The sequence below is a fragment of the Notothenia rossii genome, assembly GCF_949606895.1.
Source record: "Notothenia rossii genome assembly, chromosome: 2".
Classification (NCBI taxonomy): domain Eukaryota; kingdom Metazoa; phylum Chordata; class Actinopteri; order Perciformes; family Nototheniidae; genus Notothenia; species Notothenia rossii.
In genome coordinates this window covers 9,260,882-9,276,134 of record NC_136904.1, presented here as the reverse complement: position 1 = coordinate 9,276,134, position 15,253 = coordinate 9,260,882, and the positions used below count along the sequence as shown (strand labels likewise).

The following is a 15,253-nucleotide window of genomic DNA, read 5'->3' as shown; positions in this document are numbered from 1 at the left end:
ACAGCTGTCTGGGCCCGACTCGGTGCAGGATGGAGCGGGCCAGCGCCCTCCACTGGTGATGGAAAGCCTATTAAGATGCTTATTACCCCACCTGTCAGCCCCATGTCCTCACCTGCACAGATACGGCAGCCTAATGAAGACAGTCACTTTTAATACAGCACCTTAAACATGGAAGTCACGCCTCTGTGCGTTTTGTGGTCCTGGTGTCCTTGATCACAAGGGCTCTCCAGCCACAATATAACAATTCAAGCGTTGAGAGACAGGCATTCATACCGCGCCACTTGATTGCCTCAACAATGAAGCTATTAATGCTGCATTATGTAAATCGTAATAGTCACAAACATCTAATAGGATAAAGGCTAAGTACAGTGCAATTTAATGCTGGTGACTTTCAGTGGCTGTTTGAATGATGTTTTCAATTATAACAGAGCTAATTTAATTCATTGTTTCGTAGCTGAAAATGCATTTTTAAAGCTTGACTGAATCTCTATTTCAGAACTCAGGTTTAATCAGTCATGTACATTGAACACTGGAACGTCCTCTAAAGAGATTGACAAAGTTGCCGGGGATCTGCGTTCTAGGTTTTAAAGGGACAAAGTAAGCCTGCACTTCTCTTTTTCCTCAGACGGCAGGCTTCAGTCGAGGAGGGGAGGGTGTTCATCTAAAAGATGAAAAGACCTGCGCCTTTAAGAGGGCTGTCTCCCCCTTTCCCTCATGCTCCCCCTCAACCACACAGACACTCCTCCTGTGAGCATTTGTGAGGCAGCTCCTGTCCCTTATGTCTCTTTGTGGGGAACAGAGCAGACTTCCCAGAGCATCACTGGAGACAAGACAGAGCTCTAGGGAGGACAGCCCAGGGGCAGACCTCCAAGCAACCCTGGCCTCTACTGTGGATGCCAAGAAGAGAACAAGGAGAGGGGACGCACACCAACTCAAGCTGGAGTAAAACAAGCAGAGGTTCAAAACAGGAGGTGGACTTTAACAGCTGGACGAGAAGTCAATTTTGAGTTAAATGCGACATGATGATCTGATAAAAATCAACAGCGCTGGACCGGATCACTAAGAAAAAGGTGGAGTCTTAATTTGAGCTTTTAGTTTTCCTTTAGAAAAGTTTTCTTAAAGAACAATCAACAAAGTACTCCATGTGACTATAAGGATGAAATAACCATCTGAAATATATACAAACGACGGATAGAGAATAATTTATCAATTTCTTTTTTTCAATCTCTCCAGGACAATTTTAAACGTATGGTATGAAATTGAGATACTCTTTCAAGAACATCTTCAATGGTCCCGACAGCGCTCTTAATTCAGCAGCCGGGCGTTTATCTTATTTCTCCAGCTCTTTCTGAGAGGGAGCTTTAAAGACTTCATTGATAGTGCTCTTGGGGAGCGGTTAATAATTCTTATGTGAAGTCTTGAAACTTTACAGCTGTTGACTGGAGGGAGAGGAAAGTGCTACATGCATAAGAACATTATGACGACCTGTTTTCCATGTGGGGCGAGTGTGTTTCTGGACTAACATTGCGGTGGAGCATTGAAGACAGAAGACATGTTCACCGGGTGTGGAATGATCACTGGCCAGAACCAGTACCTGATCCGAGACGCTGTCAGGCCCCTTCCCGGACTAGAGGTGAGCCGACCCATCCAAATTGAGCATGGGTTACCTTCAGGGAGCTTCCCCGTCTACCATAACCAGACTTATAGCAATGTCGTCCAGCCAGCGGTGGTCAACAATGTTTCCATCCCGCTGAAACCAGTGCCACTGCCAGTCCCTCCCCCTGCACTCAAACTAGGACAGGAGGGGTTTAAGAAAGTCTGCCGAACTGAGGAGGATAGCCCCTGCCCGTTCCCAGGGCTGGCCTCTGGGGTGCTGGAGATGCGCGTGAAGGAGGGAAGTAAGATCCGCAACTTAATGGGATTTGCCATGGCACGAATGCAGGGAGAGAAGGGCATAAGTGGGGGAGGTGTGAGCGGTGGGGGGCTCAGGCAGGTGGTCTTCACTGGGTCAGGCCGCGCCGTCACAAAGACCATCACTTGTGCTGAAATCATGAAACGAAAAGTGGGCTCTCTGCACCAGCTGACCAAACTGCAATACAAGGTGGTGAAAGAGGTGTGGGAGAGCAGCGAGGGGGGGGCATCGGAGATGACCGTGCACAGGACCGTGCCCTCCATCAGCATCCTTCTTTCCAAAGACCCGCTGGATCCCCAGGAGCCGGGGTATCAGCCTCCAGAGGCTCTCAGTGCATTGTGGGAGGAGAGAGAGGGTGTTGAATCTGCCCCGCAGACACCATGCAAGAGAACTCTTGGACCTTTGCCATACAGCAGTTTCCCTCACTGTAAGAGAGTGTGTTTGGGGGAAGGAGTCTCAGTCCACGCTCCTCACTGACTGGCTGAACCGGTGTCAAACAGTGGAGAGGAGGATTGTATCAGAGGAGTTCATTTGGCGCTGCCCTCCATTCAAGCACAATGCTGCGACAATCAGAACACTCACTCAGACAGAACAGTGCTTTCTCAGAAGAACTGAGTACCACCTCCAGCCTCCAGAGGTCAGTTTGACTGGGACTCGAAAGCTTGCCTCTGTACACACAGCATTTAAGGGATGTGTTTCCAAGCACGTCCAACATGGGCTCTCACATCCACATAATAGTGATGTGTGCTACCGTGTTATCAAATCTCTCACAGATTGACCCATTCCCATTTCACACCAACAAAAGAAGAAGCCATGAATCGCACAGGTTCCAGATTCCTGCTTGCAGTAAACTAAACGTTTTTGTTAGCTCCATGTTGCAATCATTCTTATTCCTACATGCTTAAGTGTAGCTTTTAAAAATACACAAGATATATATATATAAGTATATAAAATACAAAAGCTTAAAGCCATTGATGGAATGACAAATGCAAAACAATTTTATTTGTCGGATATATTAACTCTTATGAAAACAGAATTCAATAAATTGTTTTTTTTTTCCAATGGATATGTTGTTTTGTATTTAATCTTTCTTACTCGCACATCATGGAATTCGCAATGCTCTGATTGAACAGAAAATCACAGAGTGCTGATCATTTGATAAGAATAACAGCAGTGAAATTTGTCTGTAGAAAAAGCTGATTTAATGACAAAGCTGTTGATAAGGCAGGGCTCCTAAACCAACCCGGCCTGACAGAAATGCCTCGGGAAGAAATACAGGCAGAGATTATCATTAAGATAACAACATAACATCCCACAACACAGTGGAGAAAAGGATTAAAACTAGGCTTGACAGAGTTTCTCACTACACTGTTCCTGCAAAATATATGAAACCAAGGCAACACAATATAGTCCTCGTCCTTTCTGTGAAAAGGCCTACCCACCCACCATATCTATTGTATAGTACAGTATACACCTTCCGCTATAAAGAAAGACAAATAATAAACAATGTGGTCCTAAGTTTTCACAGCAACATTACAAAGTTAGTTGACTGACATTATCAATTAAATGGTTGCAGAGTTTTGATGCATTGCCTCTGAATTTTCACACTATTTAGATTCCCTTTTAGTTGAAAAAAAAGTACTGCTGAGTGATTGCTGAAGCTTAACTGAATGCTCCGTCATCTATGGCAATTGGATCAAATGTAACTCCAAGCAGAATGCACAGCGCGAGAGAATACAGCTGGCAGCACCCGTATTGAATTTTATGCATTAAAGATTTCGACATATACTTCTTACAAAGTTGTCGTAAACATTAAACACAAAATAAACCTTCCAGAGAATTGTTTAATTTAAATAGTTAGGGAGCTTTTTCCACTTAATCAACCATGGCTTCTGGGGATAATAACTTAGACAAGTGGAACCTTGTCTGAGGCTTTTACTGTTGATCTTAATGAAAATCTGCACACGCAGATGTCTGCCTCCTGAAGTAAATTAATCAAAGTGACTCTTAACTGGGGATAATTCTGTTTCAGCTTCAAAAGGAGCGAGAAAAAGAAAGTTCACTTCCTTGGAATCAGCGTTTAAATTCGTCTTTCAAAAGAATACAAATCGTAATATTTCATATAATGGTCAGCCAGAATTTAACAGTGTAAGGCGGACACAGTGATTAACCTCCCTCTCGATCCCATTAAATGAATCAGAGCACAGCCGAGCAGCACCCAAGGTTGAATAAGAAATGCTGCGACTGCAATACAGCACATATGTAGCAAACTGTGTGTCCTCGAGACTGCTGGAAGGTTATCACTCCGGGTCGTTGTTATCACAGAGTTAACAGCTTTCACCCGAGAGCCTTTGGGACAGTCAGTCTGCGATGCGGGTCAAAAAGATAATACCGTTATAAGTAAATTTCAAATCGACCTGCATCTGTTATCAAGCATTAAGAATTCTGGGCCAAGTGTAAAATGCAGTGGGGGTAATTACGGATAACGGCATAGCATACCTGAGTGAAGGAATAGATAAAAGATACTGACAAAAGCATTATCCCCAGCTAAATCCATTGTGGCTGGCACGAAATAGCATGCTGGAGGAGTCAACAAGGTGCATTATAGGAGTGTGGACAAGGTTATTCACAAGCTGGGAATCCATTTTGCCAATATTCTTTGTTTTGAAAGATGTAGTCAAGGTGGATTTAAAGGATATAAAAAGGCATGGGCCTAAAATTCACCATTGGTTTATTTTGTATTTTATATCTGCAGTAGATTTAGAGTGTGTCAAATGTTTCAAACACCTCGGATTGAAGCAAGTAAAGTCTTGATTGCCCTCACTTTCATCCATGAAGGAGATACACATAAAGATTATTTGGGTGGGTGCAACTCCAGAGACTAGTGATGCTTATTTCCCCCTACTGAGTATATAGGACTTCAGTAGAAATGTACATTGTTTGTGTGGTTATTATTGTTATGGGAGCAGTTCTATAAGTTACATTGAAATGTAGAATGAGTGACATTGTTTTAAATGGTAACGCAAAGATGTATTCTTACTTGATATCTTAAATAGTTATTCCGTTTTTAAATCATTAATAAAAGCACAGCTATGTTTAGACTGAGCAATCACAGTTATCTATAGTGGTGGGGACAATAGAACCGTTGTGTTTACCAAAGCCAATAACTACATGCAGTGAATGTGAATAAATTCATTCTGAAGTTAACATAATGAAAGTGTTGGCACTCTATTTTGCTCTTCTCCGCCACTGCAGCAGATGAGAGTGAGGTCTCTGGGATGGTGTGGGAGTTCGCTATCTCCCAGCCTCCAGATGGCTCCGTCTTCTCTTATCTAGAAGAATGGGTGCTGCCTCAATTTTTCAACTCGCCTTATCAGGAAATTCTTTAAATTGAATATTTACTGGGCCTATGTTTTCTGCCTGTGTTAGCCCTCTGAAGTTGACATTCCTCTTGCTTGTCGAGACAGGCCGAAAGGTTTTTTCCTCACTCATACACTCCCTTTGTCTGCCTTGTCAAGTAATGGGGCAGTGATTGATTATGTGATTGTCAGGAGAGAATGGAAGGTTAAGCAGTTAAGCAGAGAGCAGTGGAGACGTATTAACGAATGGCCATAGAGGGAATTTGTTTTACAATAGAGAGACGTACATTACCCAAACATGACATCAGGCAGACCTCCATTTTATGTCAGGAGTAAAATAGAGCAAATTAATCACTTTCCCAGCATTCCATTGTTTCCTGCACTAGAGGTTAAGAGAACACTTAAGCAGCTATTGAAAACATCTTATTGCAATAAGACTGGCTGTGGTCTGACTATCAGCATAAACAAGCCGTGCCACAGCTACTCCCTGGTAAGTGTTTGGAAATGTCTTTTCAAAACCATTTTGAGAAATGCCTCCATGTTGGATTAATCAGCAGAGCCGAGGATGTAATTGCTGTACTGGAGTCAAAGCTGTAAGAGCAGATAATGAACACGGACGAGAGGGCTGCCAGAAATGAGAAGTTCAGGGACCAAAATGTCTTCAGCATCCTTTCAAAAGCCCTTATAGAAAATGAGGGCACACAGTATTGTCATTAAACACAGAAAAGAAAAAGGAAATCACCTATGACTAAGTGGTTACTAACATGGACTAGTAATGGCCTGTGCATTGTGGTGTTTATTCAAAAAGAGAATGGCAAAACATGAACAACAAATTAACATTTCCTTTAAGGCTTTTATCAAACTATTTTTAAAAAGTATATACAGTTACATTAATGCGTCTGTGAGTACTGTTAATAATAAAAGTGATTGAGGGATGGGCTGTTCCAAAATGTGAAGAAAACCAAAAATAGTTGTTCTTTTTTTCTGAGTGTTGCTGCCCTCTGGTGGAGAAAGAAGCTCAAAGTCAAATACAGAAACACCTCTTTGCTCAAGGATGCTATTATACTCGACAGAAATCTATCGCTCTGTAGACCAGAGGGATTGCAAAACAAAGTTAAATGGCCACAGAATAGATTAGTATCTGTATTTCTTTATCCTGCTATAACAGCATTTACAATGAGAAAATGTCCAGGCTGTGAGCAGTATTATTCTCTGTCAAATAGTAAATTACAATCTAAACTAGGGATGTCCCGAGCACCTTTTTTTGCTCCCGATCCGATTCCGATCATTTGATTTTGACAATTTGCCGATACCGATTTTTCCCGATCCGATCTTTATGCAATGCATTAAGAGAAAAAAAAGCATTCAAGTTGTCCCTTAAGGTTATTTTTATTTAAATTGGATATTCTATCCAACATGGATATAGCTTCTTTCTTTCACAGCAGCATTGGATCAGTTCAGTTGTGCAGCATTGGATCAAAACAAAATAAAGCTTATCAGTACTCGTTAGCTTACTGCTACAATTAGACACTGCGCCCACTCTGTTGCCAGATTTGAGAGAAATAAGCAACCAGGTCTATGAAGACAAGCCCCAAAGAAGCAACACATACATGATGTTGTGTAATTTGAAACCAAAACTAAGGCCTCAGGATGACTTTAAGACTTGAATATGGTCATTTTTGTTTTGTCACATTGAATACAAAATTTTAAAAAAGAGTATTTAAAAAAAAAAAAATTAAATTAAAAGATCCCGATCCCCGATTTTTTTCCTCCCGATTCCGATCTTTTGAAAATTACGTGATCGGCTCCGATCCCCGATCACGTGATCGGATCGGGACATCCCGTTGTTACTCTGACTTTCTCCTACAAGTGTAAATATTACACTCTTTTATCAGCATGACCTCCCCCCCACAATAATAAGGGATTCAGATTAAATTAGCTTAACCCATTTGAAGTATAAATGAGGTCTTCTAAAAAGCACTAACGATAAAAAGGTATGGCTGTAATGTACAGTCTGATATTTGTCAAATAAAGTTAGTTAACGGAAACACAACCACACGCTCACATACTAAAACGGACAAAAACAATATGCAAGGGAGATGCACATGGAAAAATGGTTGCTCTATGACCTCCAAGGTAAACATCTGCACTTGTACAATGTAGGGAAAATTGATTTTGCTGTGATTAATATGGTGACCGAACTGCTTTAATATACTGGCTGTGTTCAGAGGTGAAAACCAACCAAGTATAAGGTGCAGTGCTCTAGGCTTGCATATTAACATTCCTCAGTGTTCTCCTCAGTACTGATAGAGTGATGAACAGCCGCTGCCTCTCCGTGTTATCGCTGTAATTGGATGCCTCTTTCCACTGCGATCAATATATTGTGTTTTCGTTGAAAAGAAGGCACCGTGGTTTTCTTAAGCATTACCTTAGGAAGAGCAAGGGACTTAACATCTCTTTACAGACTACCCTACAACCATGCATACACAGACTAACTGCTGGTATTATAACTTTTGGTTTTAACAGGTATTAGAAGTGCACAGACTGAATAGATTATCAATGGTATATTTATAACCATCAATGAACCACTCAACCATGCCTAAAAAGTAGAAACCAAAAAGAGGATGTTTTTATTGTTCGGATTATTAGGTTGAACATTTTGTTTTAGGGGGATAATCTGACTTGTATTTCTTAATGTATATTACTATCATAGCACAGATTATAATCAGGCCATATCAGACTTGAAGTAATAGTCTTTTATTGTTAGGCTATTCTCAATATTTGTATATGTTTAGCCTATTTTAGTTTCTAATTTGTAATATCAACCACTAACCTACCTTATTTGTTTGTGTAATTTTCCTGTCATTAAGTAGCTGGTGTAACACAGACATTGTGTTTGGGGGTAGCTTCGTGCTTCTATCAAAACAGCAGACAGCATTTCGGATTAATGATGATGTTTTTGAGGTAAAAGAATATCCAGTGTTAATCACAAAATATATAGAAGCCTAATCACATGACAAGTGAAGTACTTTATAAAAAATGTAAGGTAATAGATCAATTGTATGGACATTTTATATAATACCAAGATACAATTTAATCTTCTCAACATTTAAATTTAACAATGAATACATTTTGACATGCCTTTCTGAAGCTGACTATAGAGGCCAATTTTGACATGCAGTGAAGCGGGTCATCAATCATTTTATAAACTAATATTTTAAAAAGTAGCAAGATTAAAGTTACACAATTTATATCAGTGGTTGAAATCACCCGTGACGAGTGGCATTACATGATTGAGTTGTCCTTTCTTTCCTCAGGATCATTCAAAGTGCTTCTCCGTGGTGCCATCTCCGGACTTTCATTACGGGTTTTAAAGAAAAACATAATTATTTAGAAAAACAATTTTCTGAAGTGGTGTCAGCTGACAGTGACCGTACTCAAATACTTTCCCCCAAATTATGAAAAACAAAAACAGCAGCCAGCTACACAACGTGAGGGATTTGTATCGTCCTATGTTGCCAGACAAATTCTAAACCAAGATCGACAATACGACTAAATGATTTGGTTAATTTGAATTCAAACAGTGCCAGCAGGGGGTCCACTCCGCGCAGTGGGAGGATTGGTAGAGTAATATCAACACAGTTGTGATTACTCCATTGAAGCAGTAGGCAGCTCCAATCAGAACCGAATCACTCCCCTCATTACAGACCACAAGGCCAGATCTCAGTAGGAGGACCACAGAATCAGGCTTAACATCTTCCAACTGAAATTAATTGAAATTCATTTGTGGCACCCTGATGTTCCCCATCAACGCAGACTCATTTACATCTGCAGAATCCACCTCGGACTCATTAAGCGCGAGCCCATTTCAGGCTTAAAAGCGTGAAAGAGCAGAGTTTATATTCTGTGGTCTGGACCTTGGTATTCAGAGCAGATAGTAAGAGGCAGAGCACTGTATCAGATTTATCTTTCCAGGAACGATTCTTGTTAAGGAAAAGCAAAGTAATCTGACCAGGTACATGTACCGCTCCAGTGGAGGGGCACCTGCATTTATTGACACTTATTCTTTTGCTTATCTCGTCTCTTGCAGCAAAAAGTGACAGGTCTGGGCAATATAGATAATATTTATATTGTGATAGACATACTTTATATCGTCTTAAATTATATCCTAGAATAAGTGTAGTCTTTTCCTGGTTTTAAAGCCTTCGTTACAGTGAAGAGATTTTATTTTAAGACCAAAACAAACAGTTTTAGCTGTTCTGTTGTTTTCTTTAACACAATAACTTATTAAACCCACACAACTGATGATTATTTATTGAAACGATCATTGTGTAAGTATTTCGTGAAAGCATCAACAGTCAACCTTAAAATGTATGAAATATGCAATATCACAATCAAGGTATTTGGTTAAAAAAGGAAAAATCTCACAATCTGCCAACCCTAGTGACAACCCAATGTTTCCCCTATATACAAATAGTACAAATAATAAGCTACATTTATTCGTTATTGGCTATGGTAGGTTATTGGTTATGTTCACATAATTATTTGGTTATTAAAATGTAAACCGATCTTTTTCATATGGGCGTTTTAGAGTTGTACCCCCTAGATCAGGTTTCTAGTAATTCTGTGCTCAAAGTGCACCAGATTTAAGCATTTTACTGTAAAATGTTCCAAAAAAAATCTTCCAGGGAGGGCATACCCCCGGACCCCCCTAGAGGATGTGACGTCCACCCCCAAATTCAAACATGTTCATACAATACTGAATACATTTGAAGCCATTTTGACGTCTATTACCTATGTCAATAAGTTTCTGTTTTTGCAGTGTAGCCTATTTATCTTTTGTAGAGATTTTTCATTTATTCTTTACACATAAAATGTCGCCTAAAATCTCACCAAGGGCAGCAAATTGTCTAGAACCGGCCCTGGTACTAGGCCTCAAGAGCCTTTCTTGTGCTGACACATAGAAACAAATTGGCGGGGCGCACTTCGCACGCGCACACACTCAAAAATTCCACGCGCTCCGCGCTCACATTATGCTGGGCCCACGTGCCTTAGCACCGCTGCTATGACTCCATGCTAGGGGAAACACTGCAACCTATAACATATCATCAACATATTTATATCAGATGCAACTCATGTATTTGCACGTGTGGTTTTGTTCAAGCCACAGCGATCATGCCGAGTCCAAGGAATGGCAACTATAGGAATTATTGTCTGCATGCTACATTTACTACGTTAACAGATGAAATGACCAGCATGCCTTTTATTTATTATACATGACAAACTATCATACCACATGCCAAATAGTTACCATCCTTGTTTTACACCACATGCATTCCTAAAAGTCTACATGAGCTGTTTGCTATAATGTCACACAACACGCACCATCAATCCACAGGCAAATGCTTTCCTATCTCCAAAGCGAACCAAAGTACTCTTCAAGCAGAAAAAACAATTATCACAAACACATTAAGAGCTAATTCACTATTCCCACCACTACTCTTAGAAACGATTAAGACCTCCTCCACTGCTTCGCTAAAGAACCAAACAAATACAAAAATGATGTGCCATACAAATTTCAATAAGTACTTGCTGATCTGTATATGTTAATCACAGTCTATTGGGGCAATTAATAAACAGCTCATAGCATTCAATAATAATCAAAAAGCACTCTTACCTCACGATCTTGTTCCTGCCCTGTTTTGTTGTGAACACCAAAAGCCAAACGGTGAACCATGTATCGGACAAAATCCTTCAGGTTTTTGAGATTCCTAAAATGGGAAAACATTGACACTATCAGAAAAAAAGGCCCAGCAGAGCATCCAAAGGACTTTCTAACCCACGAGTTTAAATAAATAAAAAACGTTGTTTTAAGATCTAGAATAGTTTTGTTGTTCACATGGTTTACAGTTGGATCTATGATTATTAATGTTGTCAGCCTTGCTGTGTAGCCTATCATTTTTATCAATTATTTTGTGAAATTTGAGCAAAAATACATTTTCACAGAAGGCGTTTTTACCATAGGCCTACATGTCTCAGCAAATGCACAGGTGTCCACAACTCATATAACTCAATATTGCCCACTATTATGTATAATTGAGCAAGCAAAATACCTGAACATTATTTAACAACGCTTACCCCTGATTTGAGTACTTTGCGATTCCTCAAACCTCTTTCAATGCAGCTGTAAGAAAACCAAACGAGTTGTTTTTAAACTTGCTAACTTGCGGCAAAAAGGACTGCGGTCAAGCCAGACGTCTTTCACTTTTGCGTGGTCAAACCAGCCGCCCCTGTATTTCGAGGGCGCGATTAGTTACAGGTTTACGGTAATGCAATAAAACAACTCTGGGAAGCTGGATTACAAAGTAAAGGATGGCATGTGGTTCATTTATATTATTTGCGATTGAGGAACAGGGTAATTTCTGAGAATAATTGTAGGACTTAATGCTTCATAAACTTGTTGCACAAATACTGTGAAATACTTTTACTGTGTACTTTTTGAGAATGGTAAAATTCCCTCCAGAGAACAAGAAGGAGCATTTTTTTCTAACTTTGACGTGGGATAAAAAAACATTTCTTCCATAAGTAGTTTATGAAACTGCCATGTTTGTACTTAATACTTCTAGGACTACTTGCAAACATAATATGAATTACTTTTACTGTGTACTTTTTCAGTAATTTGAGTTTCAAAGTCCTCTCCAGAGAACAAAAATTAGCATTTTTGTCAACTTTAATGTGGTCTAAAAAACATTTCTTCCATAAGTAGTTTATGAAACTGCCATGTTTGTACTTAGTACTTCTTAGACTACTTGCAAACATAATATGAACTACTTTTACAGTGTACTTTTTCAGTAATTTGAGTTTCAAAGTCCTCTCCAGAGAACAAGAATGAGCATTTTTGTCAAATTTAATGTGGTCTAAAAAACATTTCTTCCATAAGTAGTTTATGAAACTGCCATGTTTGTACTTAATACTTCTTAGACTACTTGCACAAATAATATGAACTACTTTTACTGTGTACTTTTTGAGTAATTTGAGTTTCAAAGTCCCCTCCAGACAACAAGAAGGAGCATATTTGTCTAACTTTGACGTGGGATAAAAAACATTTCTTCCATAAGTAGTTTATGAAACTGCCATGTTTGTACTTAGTACTTCTTAGACTACTTGCAAACATAATATGAACTACTTTTACAGTGTACTTTTTCAGTAATTTGAGTTTCAAAGTCCTCTCCAGAGAACAAGAATGAGCATTTTTGTCAAATTTAATGTGGTCTAAAAAACATTTCTTCCATAAATAGTTTATGAAACTGCCATGTTTGTACTTAATACTTCTTAGACTACTTGCACAAATAATATGAACTACTTTTACTGTGTACTTTTTTAGTAATTTAAGTTTCAAAGTCCCCTCCAGACAACAAGAATGAGCATTTTTGTCAACTTTAATGTGGTCATTCTTGTTGTCTGGAGGGGACTTTGAAACTTAAATTACTCAAAGAGTACACCGTAAAAGTAGTTCATATTATGTTTGCAAGTAGTCTAAGAAGTACTAAGTACAAACATGGCAGACTCATAAACTATTTATGGAAGAAATGTTGTTTAGATCACATCAAAGTTGACAAAAATGCTCCTTCTTGTTCTCTGGAGAGGACTTTGAAACTCAGATTACTCAAAAAGTACACAGTAAAAGTAGTTCATATTATGTTTGCAAGTAGTCTAAGAAGTACTAAGTACAAACATGGCAGTTTCATAAACTACTTATGGAAGAAATGTTTTTTAGACCACATCAAAGTTAGACGAACATGCTCATTCTTGTTCTCTGGAGGGGACTTTGAAACTCAAATTACTCAAAAAGTACACAGTAAAAGTAGTTCATATTATTTTTGCAAATAGTCTAAGAAGTACTAAGTACAAACATGGCAGTTTCATAAACTACTTATGGAAGAAATGTTTTTTAGACCACATTAAAGTTGACAAAAATGCTCATTCTTGTTCTCTGGAGAGGACTTTGAAACTCAAATTACTGAAAAAGTACACAGTAAAAGTAGTTCTTATTATGTTTGCAAGTAGTCCTAGAAGTACTAAGTACAAACATGGCAGTTTCATAAACTACTTATGGAAGAAATGTTTTTTATCCCACGTCAAAGTTAGACAAAAATGCTCCTTCTTGTTCTCTGGGGGGAATTTTGCCATTCTCAAAAAGCACAAAGTAAAAGTAGTTCATAGTATTTAAGTTTATGAAGCAATAAGTCCTAAAATTATTCTCAGAAATTACCCTCTTCCTCAATCGCAAATAATAGAAATGAACCACATGCCATCCTTTACTTTAATTTTTTTGTACAGTTTATATGATTTTTGGGGGGAAATATCATATTCATAAAAAGCGATGGGCTGACTTCAAACCTCATTTAGAAAAATGTTTATCAAGAATTAACACAATATAGCACTATTAAAAACGATATGAATAAAAAGGCAATCAAAACCAATCATGAATTTAATAATTATTGAATCTGAAATATGATCTATTTGTTTTACTCTATGTCTAACCCTTTTGTATACAACGTCTATAATGTTCTTGAATAAACAATAAATAAAAAATGTTTTCCCAGTTGATTTGGACGTATACTAGCTTCCAACAACTCAGTCTTTGTTGGTTGTAAAACAATATCAATCTTTATAAACATGAACAGTAACTTTGTGTACATCTAAAACACAGGTTACGAGGCAGTAAGTGGGCAACTGTCCTTTTATGGTAGCGATAACATTATTTGCCCAACAGATGGCAACATCAAATCCACAGGTCTCCATGGTGCATTCAAAAGCTCCTCGTAAATCCTTACATCGTATTGCAACGTAGTGAAATAAATAAGTACATGAATAAAACTGCAATTGAAAAATATGAAAAACGAAATATGTACTTTTTCCCAACAGTTTAATTGTATAGCTTCTATAGAGCCACCTGTTTTCTGATTTGTAATTATCGTTTGTTACAGTCACTGCAACACTATAGGTTTTTAAATAAAGAAGGGGCGATGATTAGTCCATTTAGAGATGCTGCTTTTTCTACTGTCAATATCATATGTATATATTAGCAAAGCACATACTTTGTTACAGGTAAACACGTCGGAATAACACTCAAACATTATGAATGCGTATTATTTTTGCGTGGACTTGAACGCAGCACTGAGTGCATCTGCTCGGGTTTTGTTTTACGAGGGTGGAGAGCTGGAAAGTTCGCACTGTTTGAATGCAGTTGTTGAACAAGCTGCTTTAAAACGTCCTGGCATGTAAGTTCATTATTTTGTTGTATATATCATATAGATCCACTCTATTATATAGATATACATATTATTGTAAATGAACATGCATAATTGCTTTATTTTCCAGTGGGTGTTTTCAGGTATTTTACATACTGTCTTAGTGTGGTCTTACTGTGTTTTATAATAATAAATAGTGAGTACACATCAATTCATACTATGAAAAGGGGGGGTTGATCTCATCAGTAACAGTGTAATCTAACAAGTGGGACTTCAAACTGCATGAGATGTGAAGCAGTACTTTTTATAAGATGCTGTAATGTTGTATTTCCAGCTGCTATTGTAATGTCTTATAGGGCTACTAAATTAATCATATTTTAATCGCAATTACGATTTTGGCTTCCAACGATTATGAAAACAACATAATTGAAATAAAAAGATTATTTATTTGAATTATTTCTTTATTTTATTTTTTATTGGTTTTTCAGTTGAATTATACTTAAAGTTTAGGGTAATCAACTGTTAAAAACCTTCTGTTCAAACTTTTTTTTTTCAATAAATTGATTTTTTCAAAGTAAATGGATAATCGTTTTTAATAATCGTGATATCAATTATTGACCCAAATAATCGAGATTATGATTTTTGCCATAATCGAGCAGCCCTAATGTGTTATCTGTGCAGGGAAGTTCCTTACTAAATTATAATGCCAAAATAGACAATGTTATCAG

The 15,253-nt window shown here is 38.2% G+C and overlaps 2 protein-coding genes and 1 long non-coding RNA gene across 3 annotated transcripts in view; 2 read left to right on the top strand and 1 right to left on the bottom strand.

Annotated features, from left to right (window-relative positions):
- The window catches only part of LOC307030839, a 40,657-nt gene extending 29,627 nt beyond the window's left edge, over positions 1–11,030 (bottom strand). The window contains exon 1 of the long non-coding RNA XR_013805800.1: positions 10,949–11,030. This is a non-coding gene — a long non-coding RNA (uncharacterized lncRNA). The remainder of the gene's footprint in view (positions 1–10,948) is intronic.
- LOC307030399 (ribonuclease P protein subunit p25-like protein) lies at positions 772–2,965 on the top strand. The gene is made up of 2 exons (XM_079666773.1): positions 772–1,070; positions 1,234–2,965. The coding sequence occupies exon 2, from the start codon at positions 1,553–1,555 to the stop codon at positions 2,387–2,389; it is 837 nt and encodes a 278-aa protein (XP_079522899.1). The 5' UTR covers positions 772–1,070; positions 1,234–1,552; the 3' UTR covers positions 2,390–2,965.
- A 3,416-nt stretch (positions 11,031–14,446) lies between the features above and the next one.
- dpep2 (dipeptidase 2) overlaps positions 14,447–15,253 on the top strand; it is an 11,354-nt gene continuing 10,547 nt past the window's right edge. The window contains exon 1 of the mRNA XM_079666420.1: positions 14,447–14,555. The gene's annotated coding sequence lies outside the window, so the exon portion shown is untranslated. The remainder of the gene's footprint in view (positions 14,556–15,253) is intronic.

Bases quoted from the DNA above. Each gene is read 5' to 3' on its own strand.
- LOC307030399 (XM_079666773.1), top strand. From the start codon at position 1,553: ATGTTCACCGGGTGTGGAATGATCACTGGCCAGAACCAGTACCTGATC.